The sequence below is a fragment of the Bos grunniens genome, chromosome 6, assembly GCF_055505025.1.
Source record: "Bos grunniens cultivar Pamir isolate PY7600 chromosome 6, Bosgru_T2T1.0, whole genome shotgun sequence".
Taxonomy (NCBI): Eukaryota; Metazoa; Chordata; class Mammalia; order Artiodactyla; family Bovidae; genus Bos; species Bos grunniens.
Genome location: NC_141170.1, coordinates 84,325,475 through 84,341,568, shown reverse-complemented (window position 1 = coordinate 84,341,568; position 16,094 = coordinate 84,325,475). Strand labels below are relative to the sequence as shown.

The 16,094-nt window shown below is 35.3% G+C and overlaps 1 protein-coding gene across 39 annotated transcripts in view; it reads right to left on the bottom strand.

Moving 5' to 3' along the window:
- CCSER1 (coiled-coil serine rich protein 1) overlaps positions 1–16,094 on the bottom strand; it is a 1,487,998-nt gene that overhangs the window by 1,107,887 nt on the left and 364,017 nt on the right. The window contains exon 6 of one of the 39 annotated variants that reach the window (XM_086406545.1): positions 1–16,094. This exon is cut by the window's left edge and continues 55,857 nt beyond it. The exons of the other annotated variants lie outside the window; for them this stretch is intronic. Coding sequence (XP_086262671.1) covers positions 16,046–16,094 — 49 coding nt within the window. The 3' untranslated portion in view covers positions 1–16,045. 39 annotated transcript variants of the gene reach the window in all.

Sequence of the window (16,094 nt, the reverse complement as noted above, 5' to 3'; positions counted from 1 at the left end):
TTGCACTGTTGGTGGGAATGTAAATTGATACAACCACTATGGAAAATGGTATGGAGATTTCTTAAAAAACTAGAAATAAAATCACCGTATGACCCAGCAATCCCACTCCTAGGCATATACCCTGAGGAAACCAAAATTGAAAGAGACACATGTACCCCATCGTTCATCGCAGCACTGTTTACAATAGATAGAATATGGAAGCAACCTAGATGTCCATCAACAGATGAATGGACAAAGAAGTTGTAGTATATATACACAATGGAATATTACTCAGCCATAAGAAGAAACATATTTGAGTCAGTTCTGATGAGGTTGATGAACCTAGAACCTATCATATGGAGTGAAGTGAGTCAAAGAGAAAGATAAATACCATATTCTAATGCATTCTAAAGGAGATCAGCCCTGGGTGTTCTTTGGAAGGAAGGATGCTAAAGCTGAAACTCCAGTACGTTGGCCACCTCATGAGAAGAGTTGACTCATTGGAAAAGACTCTGATGCTGGGAGGGATTGGGGGCAGGAGGAAAAGGGGACGACAGAGGATGAGATGGCTGGATGGCATCACCGACTCGATGGACGTAAGTTTGAGTGAACTCCGGGAGTTGGTGATGGACAGCGAGGCCTGGCATGCTGCGATTCATGGTGTCGCAAAAAGTCGGACATGACTGAGCAACTGAACTGAACTGAACTGAATGCATATATACGGAATCTAGAAAAATGGTACTGAAGAATTTATTTACAGGGCAACAGTGGAGAAATAGACATAGGGAATAGACTTATGGACATGGGGAGAGGGGAGGAGTTTGTGAGCTGTATGGAAAGAGTAACATGGAAACTTACATTACCATGTGTACAATAGATAGTTAACGGGAATTTGCTATATGGCTAAGAAAACTCAAACAGGGGCTCTGTATCAACCTACAGGGGTGGGATGGGAGGGAGATGGGAGGGAGTTTCAAAAGAGAGGGGATATATGTATACCTATGGCTGATTCATGTTGAGGTTTGGCAGAAAATAGCAAAATTCTGTAAAGCAATTACCCTTCAAAACAAATAATTTAAAAAAAAAACTAAAACAGGAAAAAAAAGACAGGAATTATTTCATTTTTACTAATTTGATATCACAAACAGTCCACACATTGATGTCTTTCTAATAATTTTATATATAACTGCAGCAGAGACATTGAGTTCATTATATCACTGGTGTGATTTTCTATGTAATCAAAATATTTAGGACTTTCAACAAATTTTATATTAACTAAAATCAGACGATCTTTCCATCCATCAGATCTCAGTCATTCTTTGGTATCATTATGCACTTTTCACTCACCTATTCAACAAAGATTTAGTGTTTAGCTTTCCTACATCTATTAGGTAATATTATAGACACTAGAAGTGCAGCAGGTTGAGGAGAGGTGATTAAAAAAGGATCCCTGCTCTAATGAATCTTGAGTTCTAGTGGGGAGAAAAAGACAAAATAATATAATCAGTTAAACCTGAACCTTGTTTTTAATAGTAAATTCAATTTACCCAATAATGTAATTTTAGACTTTCCAAATTTCACTCATTATCTGTCAATACCCAGGTTTCAATAATTTTTGTTCTCTTCAGAGAGTGACCATCCACTGATAAAAACAGCTTTATCAGTATTTTTCACCTGTCTTTTTACCCTGCATAAATACCACAGTTCATCACCAAATCATTTTTTTGCACACATCCTCGATTCCTTTTCCCAAACAACACTGGTAAAATACAGTGCTATTTCTACTCCACGTTGGCATCTATTCAGCTGAACAAAATGGAAGAAACACCTAACACCATGCTGAGTGACCTTCCTTCACATTCCTCCTCTCTAATCACAAATGAGTTTTTCGTTTTGCCTGGCAACTTTCTCTAGTGCATACACTCTCCACTAGATACCCACAAACCACTTTGCTTATGACACTTTTGAAAGAGTTTTGAAAAATCCTATATCCCTATCATTTTCTAAGATAAAATTTTATACTTCTATTATAACAGTTAAAATTTCTGATACATAATACATATATGTCATTTGTCCGAAACAAAAAATGCTTTATATATACAAAGTATTTTTGTGACTACTAATATTTAATTGTTAACTTGTGTTACACTGACTTTTTACAATTATTAATTTACACTTAATCAAAATAGATAAATACAGCACAAATCTTGATTAGTAATTGTTGTTGTTCTTTAGTAACTATGTCATGTCTGACTCTTTGTGACTCCAGGAGTCCCCCAGGCTCTTCTGTCCATGGGATTTCCCAGGCAAGTACACTGGAGTGGGTTGCCATTTCCTTCTCCAGGGAATCTTCCCAATCCAGAGACTGAACTCTCTTCTCCTGCTTGGGAGTTAGATTCCTTACCACTGAGCCACCTGGGAAGCCTGATTAGTAATTATCAAGTATAAATGTGTCATTTTGTTGGAGTATATCACAGGCATTTTTAAGTTTTGCCTTTTTTCTGATTTGTATGTGTATCAATGGATTGATATTATTACGAAAATTAGGCTGAGGTCAATATAATTTTTATTCCTCACTATCTCTGGTATAGATATAAGAATAAATAAGTAGATAGGAATGGAAAGACATTTGTTACAGGAATGTCTATTAGTTTATTGATGTGTGTTGTGCTGTGCTTAGTTGCTCAGTTGTGTTTACTTCTTTGTGACCCCATGGACTACTGTATCCTGCCAGGCTCTTCTGTCCATGGGGATTCTCTAGGCAAGAATATCTGGAGTGGGTTGCCGTGCCCTCCTCCAGGGAACTCTCCAACCCAGGGATTGAACCCAGGTCTCCCACATTGCAGGCAGATTCTTTACCATCTGAGTCATCAGGAAAGCCCAAGAATACTAGAGTGGGTAGCCTATCCCTTCTCCAGGGGATATTCCCAACCCAGGAATCAAACCGGGGTCTCCTGCATTGCAGTAGATTCTTTACCAGCTGAACTACCAGGGAATCTTATTGAACTAATAAGAATGCCAAAAAATGCATAATGATATATCACAAATGCAATTACAAATTATCTCAGTGCTCAGTCGTGTTCGACTTTGCAATCCAATGGACGGTAGCCTACCAGGCTCCTCTGCCCATGGAATTTTCCAAGCAAGAATACTGGTGCAAGTTGCCATTTCCTACTCCAGGGGAATCTTCCTGACCCAGGGATCAAACCTGTGTCTCTTGAGTCCCCTGCATAGTTAGGTGGATTCTTTACCACTGTGCCACTTGGACTAATTACCTAACAGTTTTTAAACTGATTAGGTCCTTTTTCAATTTTTATTAAAAAAAAAATAAATAACTTGGAAACCATTTGATTTGCAAAAGGGATTGCTATTTAGATGTTAGAGTTATTCATTTTTAACACTCAAATGAGAATATTAAAAGTTTTGTTTTTAGTCACCCAGGGCCAATGCACCACAGTGAATCCAGAAGGTGTGGGAGTTAAGCAGCAGAGGCTTAAGCAGAAGAGATGAGAAGGAAGTGCCTATATAGCAGCTCCTCTGTCAGGCAGGTGACTTTTAGAGGATATTGAAAGTTAATTCTGAAAAATGTTCTGTGACCACATACCCAGTGGAAAATTTGTATATTCTCTTATTTGCAGACCCTAACCTAGATCACTGCATTCGTTTCTTCTTTCTTTTCTAACCTTCAATACTTTCTAGGTCATCCTCACTCTCAAGACGATAATCTTGCTTCCCATTTCACTGAGAAAATAAAACAAGCAAACAACAAAAAATCTTCCACAAATATTTACACTATTAGTATATGTTCCCACTTATTTGCTTTCCTCTTTGTCCAAAGGATAAACTGTGGGCTTTTTCATGTTAGATCATCTCCTCCATCAGTGAACAGATTCCTTTCCCATTATCCTATTCAAAGAATTCTCTAATTATTTTCTTTCTCTCTCTCATATCATCACTTTTTCTCTTTTCATTTTATTACTTGCAGCATCATCCAAAAAGGCTGCTATAATCTCCCATGCTTAGAAAAATCTATTTACCCCAATTCTCCCTCAATCTACCGTTCTATTTTTCTATTCTGCTTTACAAGGAACAGGTTGAAAGAGTTTCTTACACTCACAAATTCCAATTCCTCTTGGTCCATTCTCTCTGAGCTCATTCTAATAGCACATCAATCTTCACCACATCACTGAAATTGCTCTTGTTAAAGTTACTAATGACTTCCATCTTTATCTTACTCCACCTTTCAGCAACATTTGACAGAGTTCACTGCAGACAGACCTCATTTTATTGTGTTTTACTTTATAGTGCTCATCAGATATTGCATTTTTATAAATTAAATGTTTGTGGCAACCCTTGGTAAATGATGGTTAGCATTTATCGGTAACAAAGCATCTTTAATTAAGGTATGTGTCTTGATTTATTTTTTTAAGGCATAACACCATTGCATACAATACACTACAGTAAATGATGGTTAGCATTTATCAGTAATAAAGCATCTTTAATTAAGGTATGTGTCTTGATTTTTTTTTTAAGGCATAACACCATTGCATACAATAGACTACAGTACAGTGTAAAGATAACATTTATATGTACTGGGAAATCAAAAAAAAATTGTGTGGTACCCTCTATTGCAATATTTGCTTTATTACTGTGGTCTGGAACTGAATCTGCAGTATCTCTGAGGTATCCTATATTCTATCACGCCAGAAACACTTTCCTGCTTCACTTCTAGAATATCACTGTCCTGGTTTTACTTCTCTCTCATTGGCTACTCCTCCCCAGTCTCTTTGTTGTTCCTTCTTCATTTCTTTGAGGACAACCAAAGGAATAAAAGCAAAAATAAATAGATTACATCAGACTAAAAACCTTCTGAAAAACAAATGAAACCAGTAATAAAATGAAAAGGCGATCTACTGACTGGAAGAAAGTATTTGCAAGTTTTATATCTGATAAAAGGTTAATATCCAAAACATATAATACAATACAACTCAGTAACAAAAACAAACAAACAGATTGATTAAAGAATGGGCAGAAAATCTGAATAGACTTTTTTGTCAAAGAAGACCTACAGATGGCAAACAAATACATGAAAAGAAGCTTAACATCATTAGTCATCAGGGAAATGCAAAACTACAATGATGTATCACCTCACCCTGTGAGAATGTCTATTACCAAAAAGACAAGAAATGACAAATGTTGGTGAGGATGCAGAAAAAGGGAACCCGCATGAACTGTTGGTAAAAAGTAAACTGGTGCAGCCACTATGGAAAACAATATGTAGATTCCTCAAAAATTAAAAATGGAGCTACCATATAATCCAGCAATTCCACTTTGGGATATTTATCCAAAGAAAATAAAAACACTAATTTAAAAAGATATATGCACTCCCATATTCACTGCAGAATTATTCAAAAGAGCCAAGATATAGAAACAACCTAAGTGTCCATCAGTGGATGAATCAGTAAGAAAATGCAATATATACACATATATAAAATATGGTACATGTATACATACACATACATACCATGAAATGTCATTAAGTAATATAGAGAATGAAATCTCATCATTTGGGAAAACATGCATGGACCACCAAGGCATTATGTTAGTGAAGCAAAGTCAGACAGTAAGAGACAAATACTACTCCCTCTTGTATGTGCAATCTGAAAAAAAGAAGATACAAAAAATGGATTGGTGGTTGTCAGAGGTAGAATGTGCAGTGGGAGAAATGGAAGAACTGGCTTTTTTTTTTTTATTATAAATAGATTTTAAAATGTAAACTATAGTACAAAATACTTTCATATATTTTAACTATTTAGAAACCAGTTAATGCTTTCATTGATCTCAATCTCATTTCAGTAAAGGCTAAACAGCAATAAATACCTAAGAGGATAGAGTAAGTACAAAGTTGTAAAATGTATGATATTATTGGTAATGAAATAAATTACTGTGTATTCTAGGGCGTATCTATTCCCTTTTGTTTATTTTTCCCTGCATATGCCCTTTAAAAACTCCTTCAACATCACATATTATGTTCCAATGTGAATGAGCATATCTAAAGGAGGAATGTTTAAATACTAGCATACTGTGAGATTAATAAGCCATGAAAATCTGACATTACTGCAGATGCAGGCATTAATTGCCTTTAGATACAGATTTAATCTCTAGGATACTGAGATACTGATTTAATCTCCATAAAAATTTAGTTATAATTTTTGAGAAGGCAATAAAATTACTAAGATAAAACTGTTTCCCTATTCAGTGTACACATTAATAGTCATAACATTAACACTTAATTCTACAAAGCAAATGTTTTAAATATTTGAGTGTGATAATCAGTGTTAGGCTAGCCCACCCAGGTGCCCATAATAATGGTCCATAACTGACTCCATCAAATCTCTAGCCAGCATTTTGATATAAATTAGGATAGAACTGGAACTAATAAATGAGAAAAACAATCAGGATGTAATCACGGTGATAATGTTGTACAATCATAAAGAAATCAATAGCCAGGAAGAGACAGATGAAAAGGTTAATCTCTAAAATTGTTCTTAATCAAAGGTTTACCCTTCCAGGTTAAAGATGGTGCTTGACTTGAGGTTAATCAAGTTACACATAGTTATAACAATTAAAAAAAAAAAAAGGTTACAGTTGCAGTTAGGGAAAACGATAATTAAATCCTTGGTTCTACTCATCAGAGCTCTCATGTCTCACTTATAACCAGTGAATGACTTGGCAAACTTCAGACAGTTCTTTGTAAGGATATATAATAATGCATTATTCTGGTTATATTTGATATCTATTCCTCCACCTAGGTGTTGTAAAGCCTTAAATTCTCCTGGAATATTATTAAGAGAACAATCTCTGACTTTCATATATTTAAATCTCAGAACACTATGCAGTAAAGACTAGCCTTTTGTTTAGATACTAGAGGAAATAATCAGTTGTTTCATGCTATTACAAAAGTGAATCATTATTACATGTCTTTCAAACACATGTATGTACTGATACAATCACGTACATACATATATGCAAACATGCAACCGAAAAAATGTATAACTTTCAAAGTGTTAGAAAGCACTAGTTGCTCAGTCATATCTGATTCTTTGTGACCCCATGGACAGTAGCCCACCAGGCTCCTCTGTCCATGAGCTTTTCCAGGCAAGAATACTGGAGTGGGTTGCCATTTCATTCTCCTGGGGATCTTCCCCACCCAGGGACTGAACCCAGGTCACCCACATTGCAAGCAGATTCTTTACTGTCTGAGCCATCAGAGAAGTCTGTATGACTCTCAAACTACTACAACTGGGATTCCTAGCAGAGGCTTGATCTTTCAATTTACTGAATACACACACACACACATATGTACATACTCATATATGTATATATACATATACCATACACATATGCACATACAACACATATATAACAAGATATTTTAAAATGCAAACTTTCTTAAAAAGCAACACATTAACTCAATATATGCTATATTATTTTAATAAGACTGTTTAGTAAATTTTAAGAAAGCATATACTTAGAAATTACTTACAGTATCTGACAGGAGATAATCGATTGCAAAGATAAAGCTATTTCTGTAGTCAATGAGCATAAATGATAATTATGTTAAAATTAGGTCTGTGTTTTAAACTTGCGTGTGTTAAGTCGCTTCAGTCCTGCCCAACTCTTTGCGACCCTATGGACTATAGTCTACCAGGGTCCTCTCTCCATGGGCTTCTCCAGGCAAGAATACTGGAGTGGGTTGCCATGCCCTTCTCTAGGGGATCTTTCCAATCCAGGGATTGAACCTGCATATTCTGCAGCTCCTGCATTGAAGGCAGATTCTTTTTGCTTAGCCACTGGGGAGGCCCATTTTAAACGTATAAGAACATTAGTTATAATTATAATCAGCTACCTATCAAATGAGTACAAAATTTTCTCCTTTATATCTATTACTTTGAAAGTGAAAGTCGCTCAGTCGTGTCCGACTCTTTGAAACCCCATGGACTATACAGTTCATGAAATTCTCCAGACCAGATTACTGGTGTGGGTAGCTTTCCCTTCTTCAGGGGATCTTCCCAACCCAGGGATTGAGCCCAGGTCTCCCGCATTGCAGGTGGATTCTTTACCAGCTGAGCCAGAAGGGAAGCCCCAGAATACTGGAACTGTTAGCCTATCCCTTCTCCAGGGGATCTTCCTGACCCAGGAATGGAACTGGGGTCTCCTGTATTGCAGGTGATTCTTTACCAACTGAGCAATCAGGGAAGCCTGGGTCCAGAAGTTCCCTTGGAGAAGGAAATGGCAACCCATTCCAATATTCTTGGGTCTTCCCTGACAGCTTTAGTGAAACTGTTACTTCACTATCACTTTAGTGAATCTATTACTTCACTATTACTTTAGTGAAACTAATTGACAATAATATCCAGTCAACATCCCCTAGATGTTTCACCAATATATTGAAGCTTTAAAATAGGTAATTTTCAATAGGAGAATGTAAGGAAATGTTTACCATATGCTCCTTTCTTGAATGAGGGCAGGTCCAAGGAATGATTGCAGAGAAAGTGCAGAGCTTTTCTATGCAGAGAAAACAATATAAACGATTCCAAATTTAAGGGGAAGGAAGCTAATATGAGCAAGATGCCACAGTGAGATTCATCCAGAATCAAAAAAATAAAACAGTGTGTGAGGTCTGATTAAAAAAAAAAATTCAGATGGCTTTAATTTAATAAACAAGATTACTGAATAACATAAGGTACAGGTCTATAAGGCAGAGACACTACATAGTTTCGACAGACAGATCAAATCATATTCCTCCTTTATGAGATATTGTCAGTTAATTCCTGGATATATTATTCTACTCATGGCTTGTCCTTTCCATTTCCTAGTACAATTGCTTTTTCTTGAGAAGCAATTTCAGTGTTTTCCACTATAATAAATTTTCCATAAATCCTAAAAATTCTTCTCCTAGCCACCCAGTCCAAAATTTAATAATCAATTAATTTTATTAAACATCAATATAAAATGAAATCAAATTCACATGTTAATTACTATATAATCCCTAATTTGTTTCTATCTACATCCATTATATTGTCTATTACATTTATTTCACTATTTTCAGGGTTCTTTTTATGTTTATTCTGAGAATATTCGGCTTCCCAGGAGACACTAGTGGTAAAGAACCCACGTGCCAATGCTGGAGACATAAGAGACATGGATTTGATCCCTGTTTAGAGAAGATTCTTGTCTGGAGAATTCTTGTATTGTATCCTCAGTACTCTTATTTGGAGAATCCTATGGACAGAGGAGCCTGGAAGGCTAGAGTTCACAGAGTCGCACACAGTCAGACATGGGTGAAGCGAATTTAGCACAGGACAGCACACACTGAAGAATGTTACCTTATATCTATGTTAAATAAAATTTGCTATCTCTTTTCTCAATGAGTTGCCAAATGTTTGTTTCAGAAAATGGAAATTTTATTATAAAAGTAGGTTTTCTGTGGAGGCAAAGGTAATCGCAACTAATCATCGAAAATTACGTTACTAATTTACATTAGTTTCTGGCTTTCACAGTGAGAGGCTCCGAACAGAAGTGTCCAGACGGGGGAACAGTCCTACTTCCACTAGCAAAAGATAGTAATGGATATACATAGAAATATGTCTTTTATCTTTCTCCTTTTCTATATTTGGGAAATAGAAATATGTATCAATTTCAGCAAACTAAAAATCTCAGAGAGTAACAATCACAGTTTTAAATTTGATAGATGAAGATTTTTCTTCAAATGATGTTTGTACAATATAAAGTTCTTTATTATTCTTGATTATTTGCTCTTTTCTTCCATTTATATCTTTTATTTATTTACTTATTTCATTTTTAAGGGACAAAATGAGGTAAAGAACAATGGTACAACTTACAATTTTTTTTTTTTTTCCAGTTTCTTCTCAGCCATTATGCTTTTATTGCTTTGGGATACAGGCAAGAGGTAATCACCACCATTTTAGCAAACAGCAATCAGTGTAAAGAACAAAACCAAACTGTTCTTTCATGCTTAGATTTTATTTCTATGAACAAATTCACATTCCTTCATGCTTCATTTAATTCTTCCATTTTCCTTGTTAAATGTCAAAATTGTGCATAAAATAGAGGCAGTAAAATCACAATTACTTAAAGATTTCATTCAAGAGACAAGAATTGGAAAAAGAAAGTATCAACAAACCAATCCATCTACCTGTTAAGACTAGAATCAAGTCATTGGTAACAAGCTACAAAAAAATATCCAATGTCCAAAACAAGAGGCAACTTGAGTGAAATACAGAATATAAATATATAGGGAATTTTACAATGACTGTTATTTTTCAAAGTTCATATTTAAATACAGAGAAATATTTAATTTACATGAATAAACATATGTGGGGTGAAATGTAAGCCAAGTACAAGGGTACTTAATAAAGCTCAAAAAACACAAAGTAATTTTAATTTTACTTATATTCTTTCACTGGAATTTCATTTATGACATGAAAAAATATTTTCTAAACTTTCTTATAATCATAAAACAACTTACTAAAATAATAGTCTGATAAATGACATGTTCTGAAGGTCACTGGATTGTTTTAGCTGATGCTATCTTTTTAGGAATAATCTTTCTAAGTACAGATAATGTACAGACTCATAAAGCAGACTAGAAAGTTTAGTAATTTGCTTTATGTACTCAGGCACTAATTAAACAAACATTTACTAAGCAACTGCTTGTGATAGGTCTGAGCAAGGTACAGAGGGTAAAAGCTGGATAAACAGCCCTCTGTTACTAAAAGAGACATGGAAGTGAAACTACATGACAAGTTTAAGAGGTGCTATAGAGACAAGATCAAAATGGTGTGGAAGCAGAGATGGAAAGCTATCCCACCCAGAAGGTTAAGAAAGGTTAAGGTGCACTAATTGGAGTTTCTCAACAAGTAATTTTTGAGAGTTTAGCATTTGCACGAACTTCTTTGTCACCATTTTAGAGAACTGAGACTCAGAGAAGTTTAATAATTTGTGGGAATTACATTTCACTTCATCGTGCTCTGACATGACAACAGCATCTACCCCTGGGGAATTATAGGATGAATTTTAAAAATGTCTATAACTATGCCTAGTGCAAAAAAAAAAAAATCAGAAAACAACAGTTGCCATCATTGCATTTTAATTTACCATTTTAGTCAATATTAGATGATTGCTGTATAGTTTAACAGAGAAGGAAATGGCAACCCACTCCAGTACTCTTGCCTGGAAAATCCCATGGATGGAAGAGCCTGGTAAGCTACAGTCCATGGGGTTGCAAAGAGTCAGACATGACCGAACAACTTCACTTTCACTTTCACTTTTCATTTTCATGCATTGGAGAAGGAAATGGCAACCCACTCCAGTGTTCTTGCCTGGAGAATCCCAGGGACAGAGGAGCCTGGTGGGCTGCCGTCTATGGGGTCGCACAGAGTCCAACATGACTGAAGCAACTTAGCAGCAGCAGCAGTATAGTTTAAATTGAACACTGTTGTTGTTCGGGCTTCCCTGATAACTAAGATGGTAAAGAATCCACAACCAATGCAACGACCTGGGTTCGATCCCTGGGTTAGGAAGATTCCCCCGGAAAAGGGAATGGAAATCCACCCCAGTATTCGTGCCTGGAGATTTTGATGGACAGAGCAGCCTGGTGGGCTACAGTTCAGTTCAGTTGCTCAATTGTGTCTGACTCTTTGTAACCCCATGGACTGAAGCATGCCAGGCTTCCCTGTCCATCACCAACTCCCAGATCTTGCTCAAACTCATGTCCATTGAGTCGGTGATGCCACCCAACCATCTCATTCTCTGTCGTCCCCTTCTCCTCCTGACTTCAATCTTTACCAGCATCAGGGTCTTTTTCAACGAGTCAGTTCTTCACATCTTCGCATCAAATAGCTGAAGTATTGGAATTTCAGCTTTAGCATCAGTCCTTTCAATGAATATTCAGGACTGATTGCCTTTAGGATAGAGTGGTTTGATCTCCTTGCAGTCCAAGGGATTCTCAAGAGTCTTCTCCAACACCACAGATAAAAAGCATCAATTCTTTGGCACTCAGCTTTCTTTATGGTCCAATTCTCACATCCATACATGACTACTGGAAAAACCATAGCTTTGACTAGATGAACCTTAGTCAGCAAAGTAATGTCTCTGCTTTTTAAAATGCTGTCTAGGTTGGTCATAGCTTTTCTGCCAAGGAGAAAGCATCTTTTAATTCCATGACTGCAGACTGAGCAACTAAGCACACAGCACAGTTGTTGTTTAGTCGCTAAACAACATCTCATGGACTGTAGCCCGCCAGCCCCTCTGTTCATGGAATTTCCCAAGCAAGAATACTGGGGTGGGTTGTCATTTCCTTCTCCAGGGAATCTTCCCAACCAAAGGATCAAACCTGCTTCTCCTGAACTGGCAGGCAGATTGATTACCACAGATGCACCAGGAAAGCCAGATTGAACATACTACACTGCAAAAATTTTGGAATGCATCTTATATATTTATTGAAACTAGAATGTACTCTATATCATGATATAAGCAGGTCCATAATAATGTAGAATTTTATACACAGAAAAACCAGTTTTAAATCAGTACCAAATCAGAAACTTTCAAAAACAATCTTCACATTTTTTCTAGTTATCAACACAGAGAAACATGGCTGTTACAAGAATGTATCAAATTATGAGATGCTTCCTTCAAAATAAACTGCAGTACATTTGCATTAACAGGAACTAATATTATTTAGATATGATTTTAAGACCAAAAATTCCTTTCATAGTAAAGAGAAACTATATTAATACATCATTTTAATATATATCAAATTGAGAATTGAGAAAACAGATCTGTGAAAATCTTAAAATACAAATCTACTTTCGAAAACAATATGAGTTATTTTTTCCCAATTATATTCAAAGCTCCAGGATAACACAGTTAGGAAAAAAAGAATAAACACTGCTGCTTTCACAACACTAATCTCATAGTGAACAAGCATTTAAATATATATTCTGCAATGTTTCAGCACAAAAATTTTTATATAATTCTAAATGTGTTAGGTCTCATACTAAAATGTATTGTATTCACAGAACAATGGAAGACAATTGTATAAAGCAATAAAATTATAAACTTGTAAGCTATATATAGGTTTTATTTCCTAGAGGCAATTACATTTTAATTTAAAAACTATAGAAAGAAAATTTTAGGATGAAAATTATTTACTTAAAAAAAAAAATTCATTAGCTAATACTGTACAGGGTTTGGAGAAGGCAATGGCACCCCACTCCAGTACTCTTGCCTGAAAATCCCATAGATGGAGGAGCCTGGTGGGCTACCATCTATGGGGTCACACAGAGTCAGACACGACTGAAGTGACATAACAGCAGCAGCAGCAGTACAGCGTTTAAGGATAAAAAATGATGAGGACTACTATTATATACATCCAAAAATCAAATAATTCAGATAATTTTAACAAAGTATTCATTTAGCTCCTCTGATGTGTGAAGTACTATGCTAGAGAAAACATACTTTTAAAAACTCTAAAATTATTCATCTTCAGCTTTTAAAATGTCATATTTTTAAACTTTTATATGTTATGAAATATTGTGCTTAACATATATGGTAGATTCTATGCCTAAGATTGGTTAATCACACCTAAGAAATTTGCTGTAAGATAAATACATGATTATTCTTCAATTAGCTACTATTATTAATTATATCAGTCAACTGAAAGTTAACAAATTTGTTAAATTGGAATTTATTTCTATACAGCTATTTAACTTGAGAATATTTTTTAAAAATTAAGCTTGGGTAAATTAGAGAGGTATTACCTTGCATGAATATATAGCTTAAAAATACTACTGTAGACTACTCATATACCACTTAAAAGGGCCAAGGATACATTTAGAAAAAGATAGTCTTAATTGTATTTTTTCCATTTGCTAGGCTATTTTTTAAAATAGATTTTCAATATTTTTCTGATCAATACCACACCAAAGCTCAAAAATATATGTCAAGTAGGTATATATCTTATATTTCTGAAACATCTGTATCTTCCAAATTCATATTTAGAGCAATATTTCCCATTGATGTTTTCGCATTGTGAGCAGACAGATTAGTTGCTCAACTGTCATAGAAAGTATTAAACTATATCAAAAGGGCAACTGGTTGTTATCAACAGTGCAAAGAAAAACCAAAGAGAGAAGACAAATGAAAAGCAACTATTCTTAAGTCAATGGACACAATTTACCTGATAAAACATAGCCCTCTAAATTTGACAGTGTTTATGATCCCTGGATTAGCCTGGTCTCACTTTATATCAACAGATATTAATATCATTAATTAACAGGATCTAGGATTTTTATCAGAGAAGGCAATGGCACCCCACTCCAATACTCTTGCCTGGAAAATCCCATGGACAGAGGAGCCTGGTGGGCTGCAGTCCATGGGGTTGCGAAGAGTTGGACATGACTGAGCGACTTCACTTTCACTTTTCACTTTCATGCTTTGGAGAAGGAAATGGCAACCCACTCCAGTGTTCTTGCCTGGAGAATCCCAGGGACGGCGGAGCCTGGTTGGCTGCCGTCTACAGGGTCACACAGAGTCAGACACAACTGAAGCGACTAGCAGCAGTAGCAGTAGCAGCAGGATTTTTATGCTAAAGACCATAAATTTAAGTATGCAATAACCAGCTGCTTGGCCAACATTATATAATCATGAAATCTTTTCGGAGTGAAATTTCTATGAATATCAAATGCACTTATCATCACCATTAAGAATAAAATGATTTAAAAATGAACCTTTAGGAAGGTCAGAAAAGATACAAAGGAATAAACTCCTCCTCAATATTTAACCTTTGATTTCTTTTTGTATAAAGCTTTCTCTGGTGGTTCATATGGTAAAGAATTTCCCTATGCAGGAGACCCAGGTTTGAACCCTGGGTTGGGAAGATCTCCTGGAGAAGGGGATGGCTATGCACGCCAGTATTCTTGTCTAGAAAATTCCCTGGACAGAGGAGCCTGGTGAGCTACAGTCTATGAGGATGCAGAGTTGGACATGGCTGTGTGACTAACAAAACAACGAAGAAAAATTATTTTCACTATTAAAATAGAAAAAATAAGTAGAAACCCTTCATAAAGTTATAAAATACATTCATGGGCTCTATTTTTTAATTGTGATATAACTGACATATAACACTATATTAGTTTCAGGTATATAACATAATGATTTGATATTTGTACATGTAGTGAAATCATCATCATATAGCTAGAAATATATTTTCTTCTTATTTGCCAAATTCTACTACTGACAAGATTTTAATTTTTGTTTGCCTTTAGGGAGAATTTAATATTATTTTCGTTTGTTTCCCAATTATTGTCACTATACATATTTTACTTACAAAGTCATAAAACCCTGAAACAACATAGGGCCACAATAGATTTCCTATGACTACTCTGATTTTTCAAGTCATATAACATATATCCTCCAATATATTTCCTCACATTTTATTAAAAAGAAAAGTTTATGTACTAATTTATTTGTTTGCTTTCTTTTTTGGTTTGTTAATTCCTCTTATTTCAAACCTACATTTCTCCATGCTCTAACACCATATCCAGGTAAAATGACAGCAACATTATTGAAAACAAATGATATGCAAAATACAGGAACTCCTTTACCTCTTATTTTCTCTCTCATTATACAAATCACATATACGTTCACATTACAGAACACGAGGATCAATTAAACACACACCAGCTATCTGGGGCTTCAAAATAATAGTAGAAATCAAAAATTCTGAATTAATCTCCACTGCATGATGAGTTCATAGAAACGTTTTCTAGTATGAAAAAAAGAGAGGGGGGATTAATGTGGCCTTTAAATACCAGGAACTTGTTTTCTTATTACAAGCTGAAAAATGGCCAAAATATTGAGGGGAACAGGAATAATAATAATAATAATAGGAAAGAAATGATACTTACAGCACTTTTAAATTCCTCTTCTTTCAGTTGTTTTTTTCTTTTCTTTTTGACTTTGTGACACTGTCGCTTTAAATCTAATGGTTCTTACAAATGACAATTTTGTCCAATCCAGGTTTCTGGTTT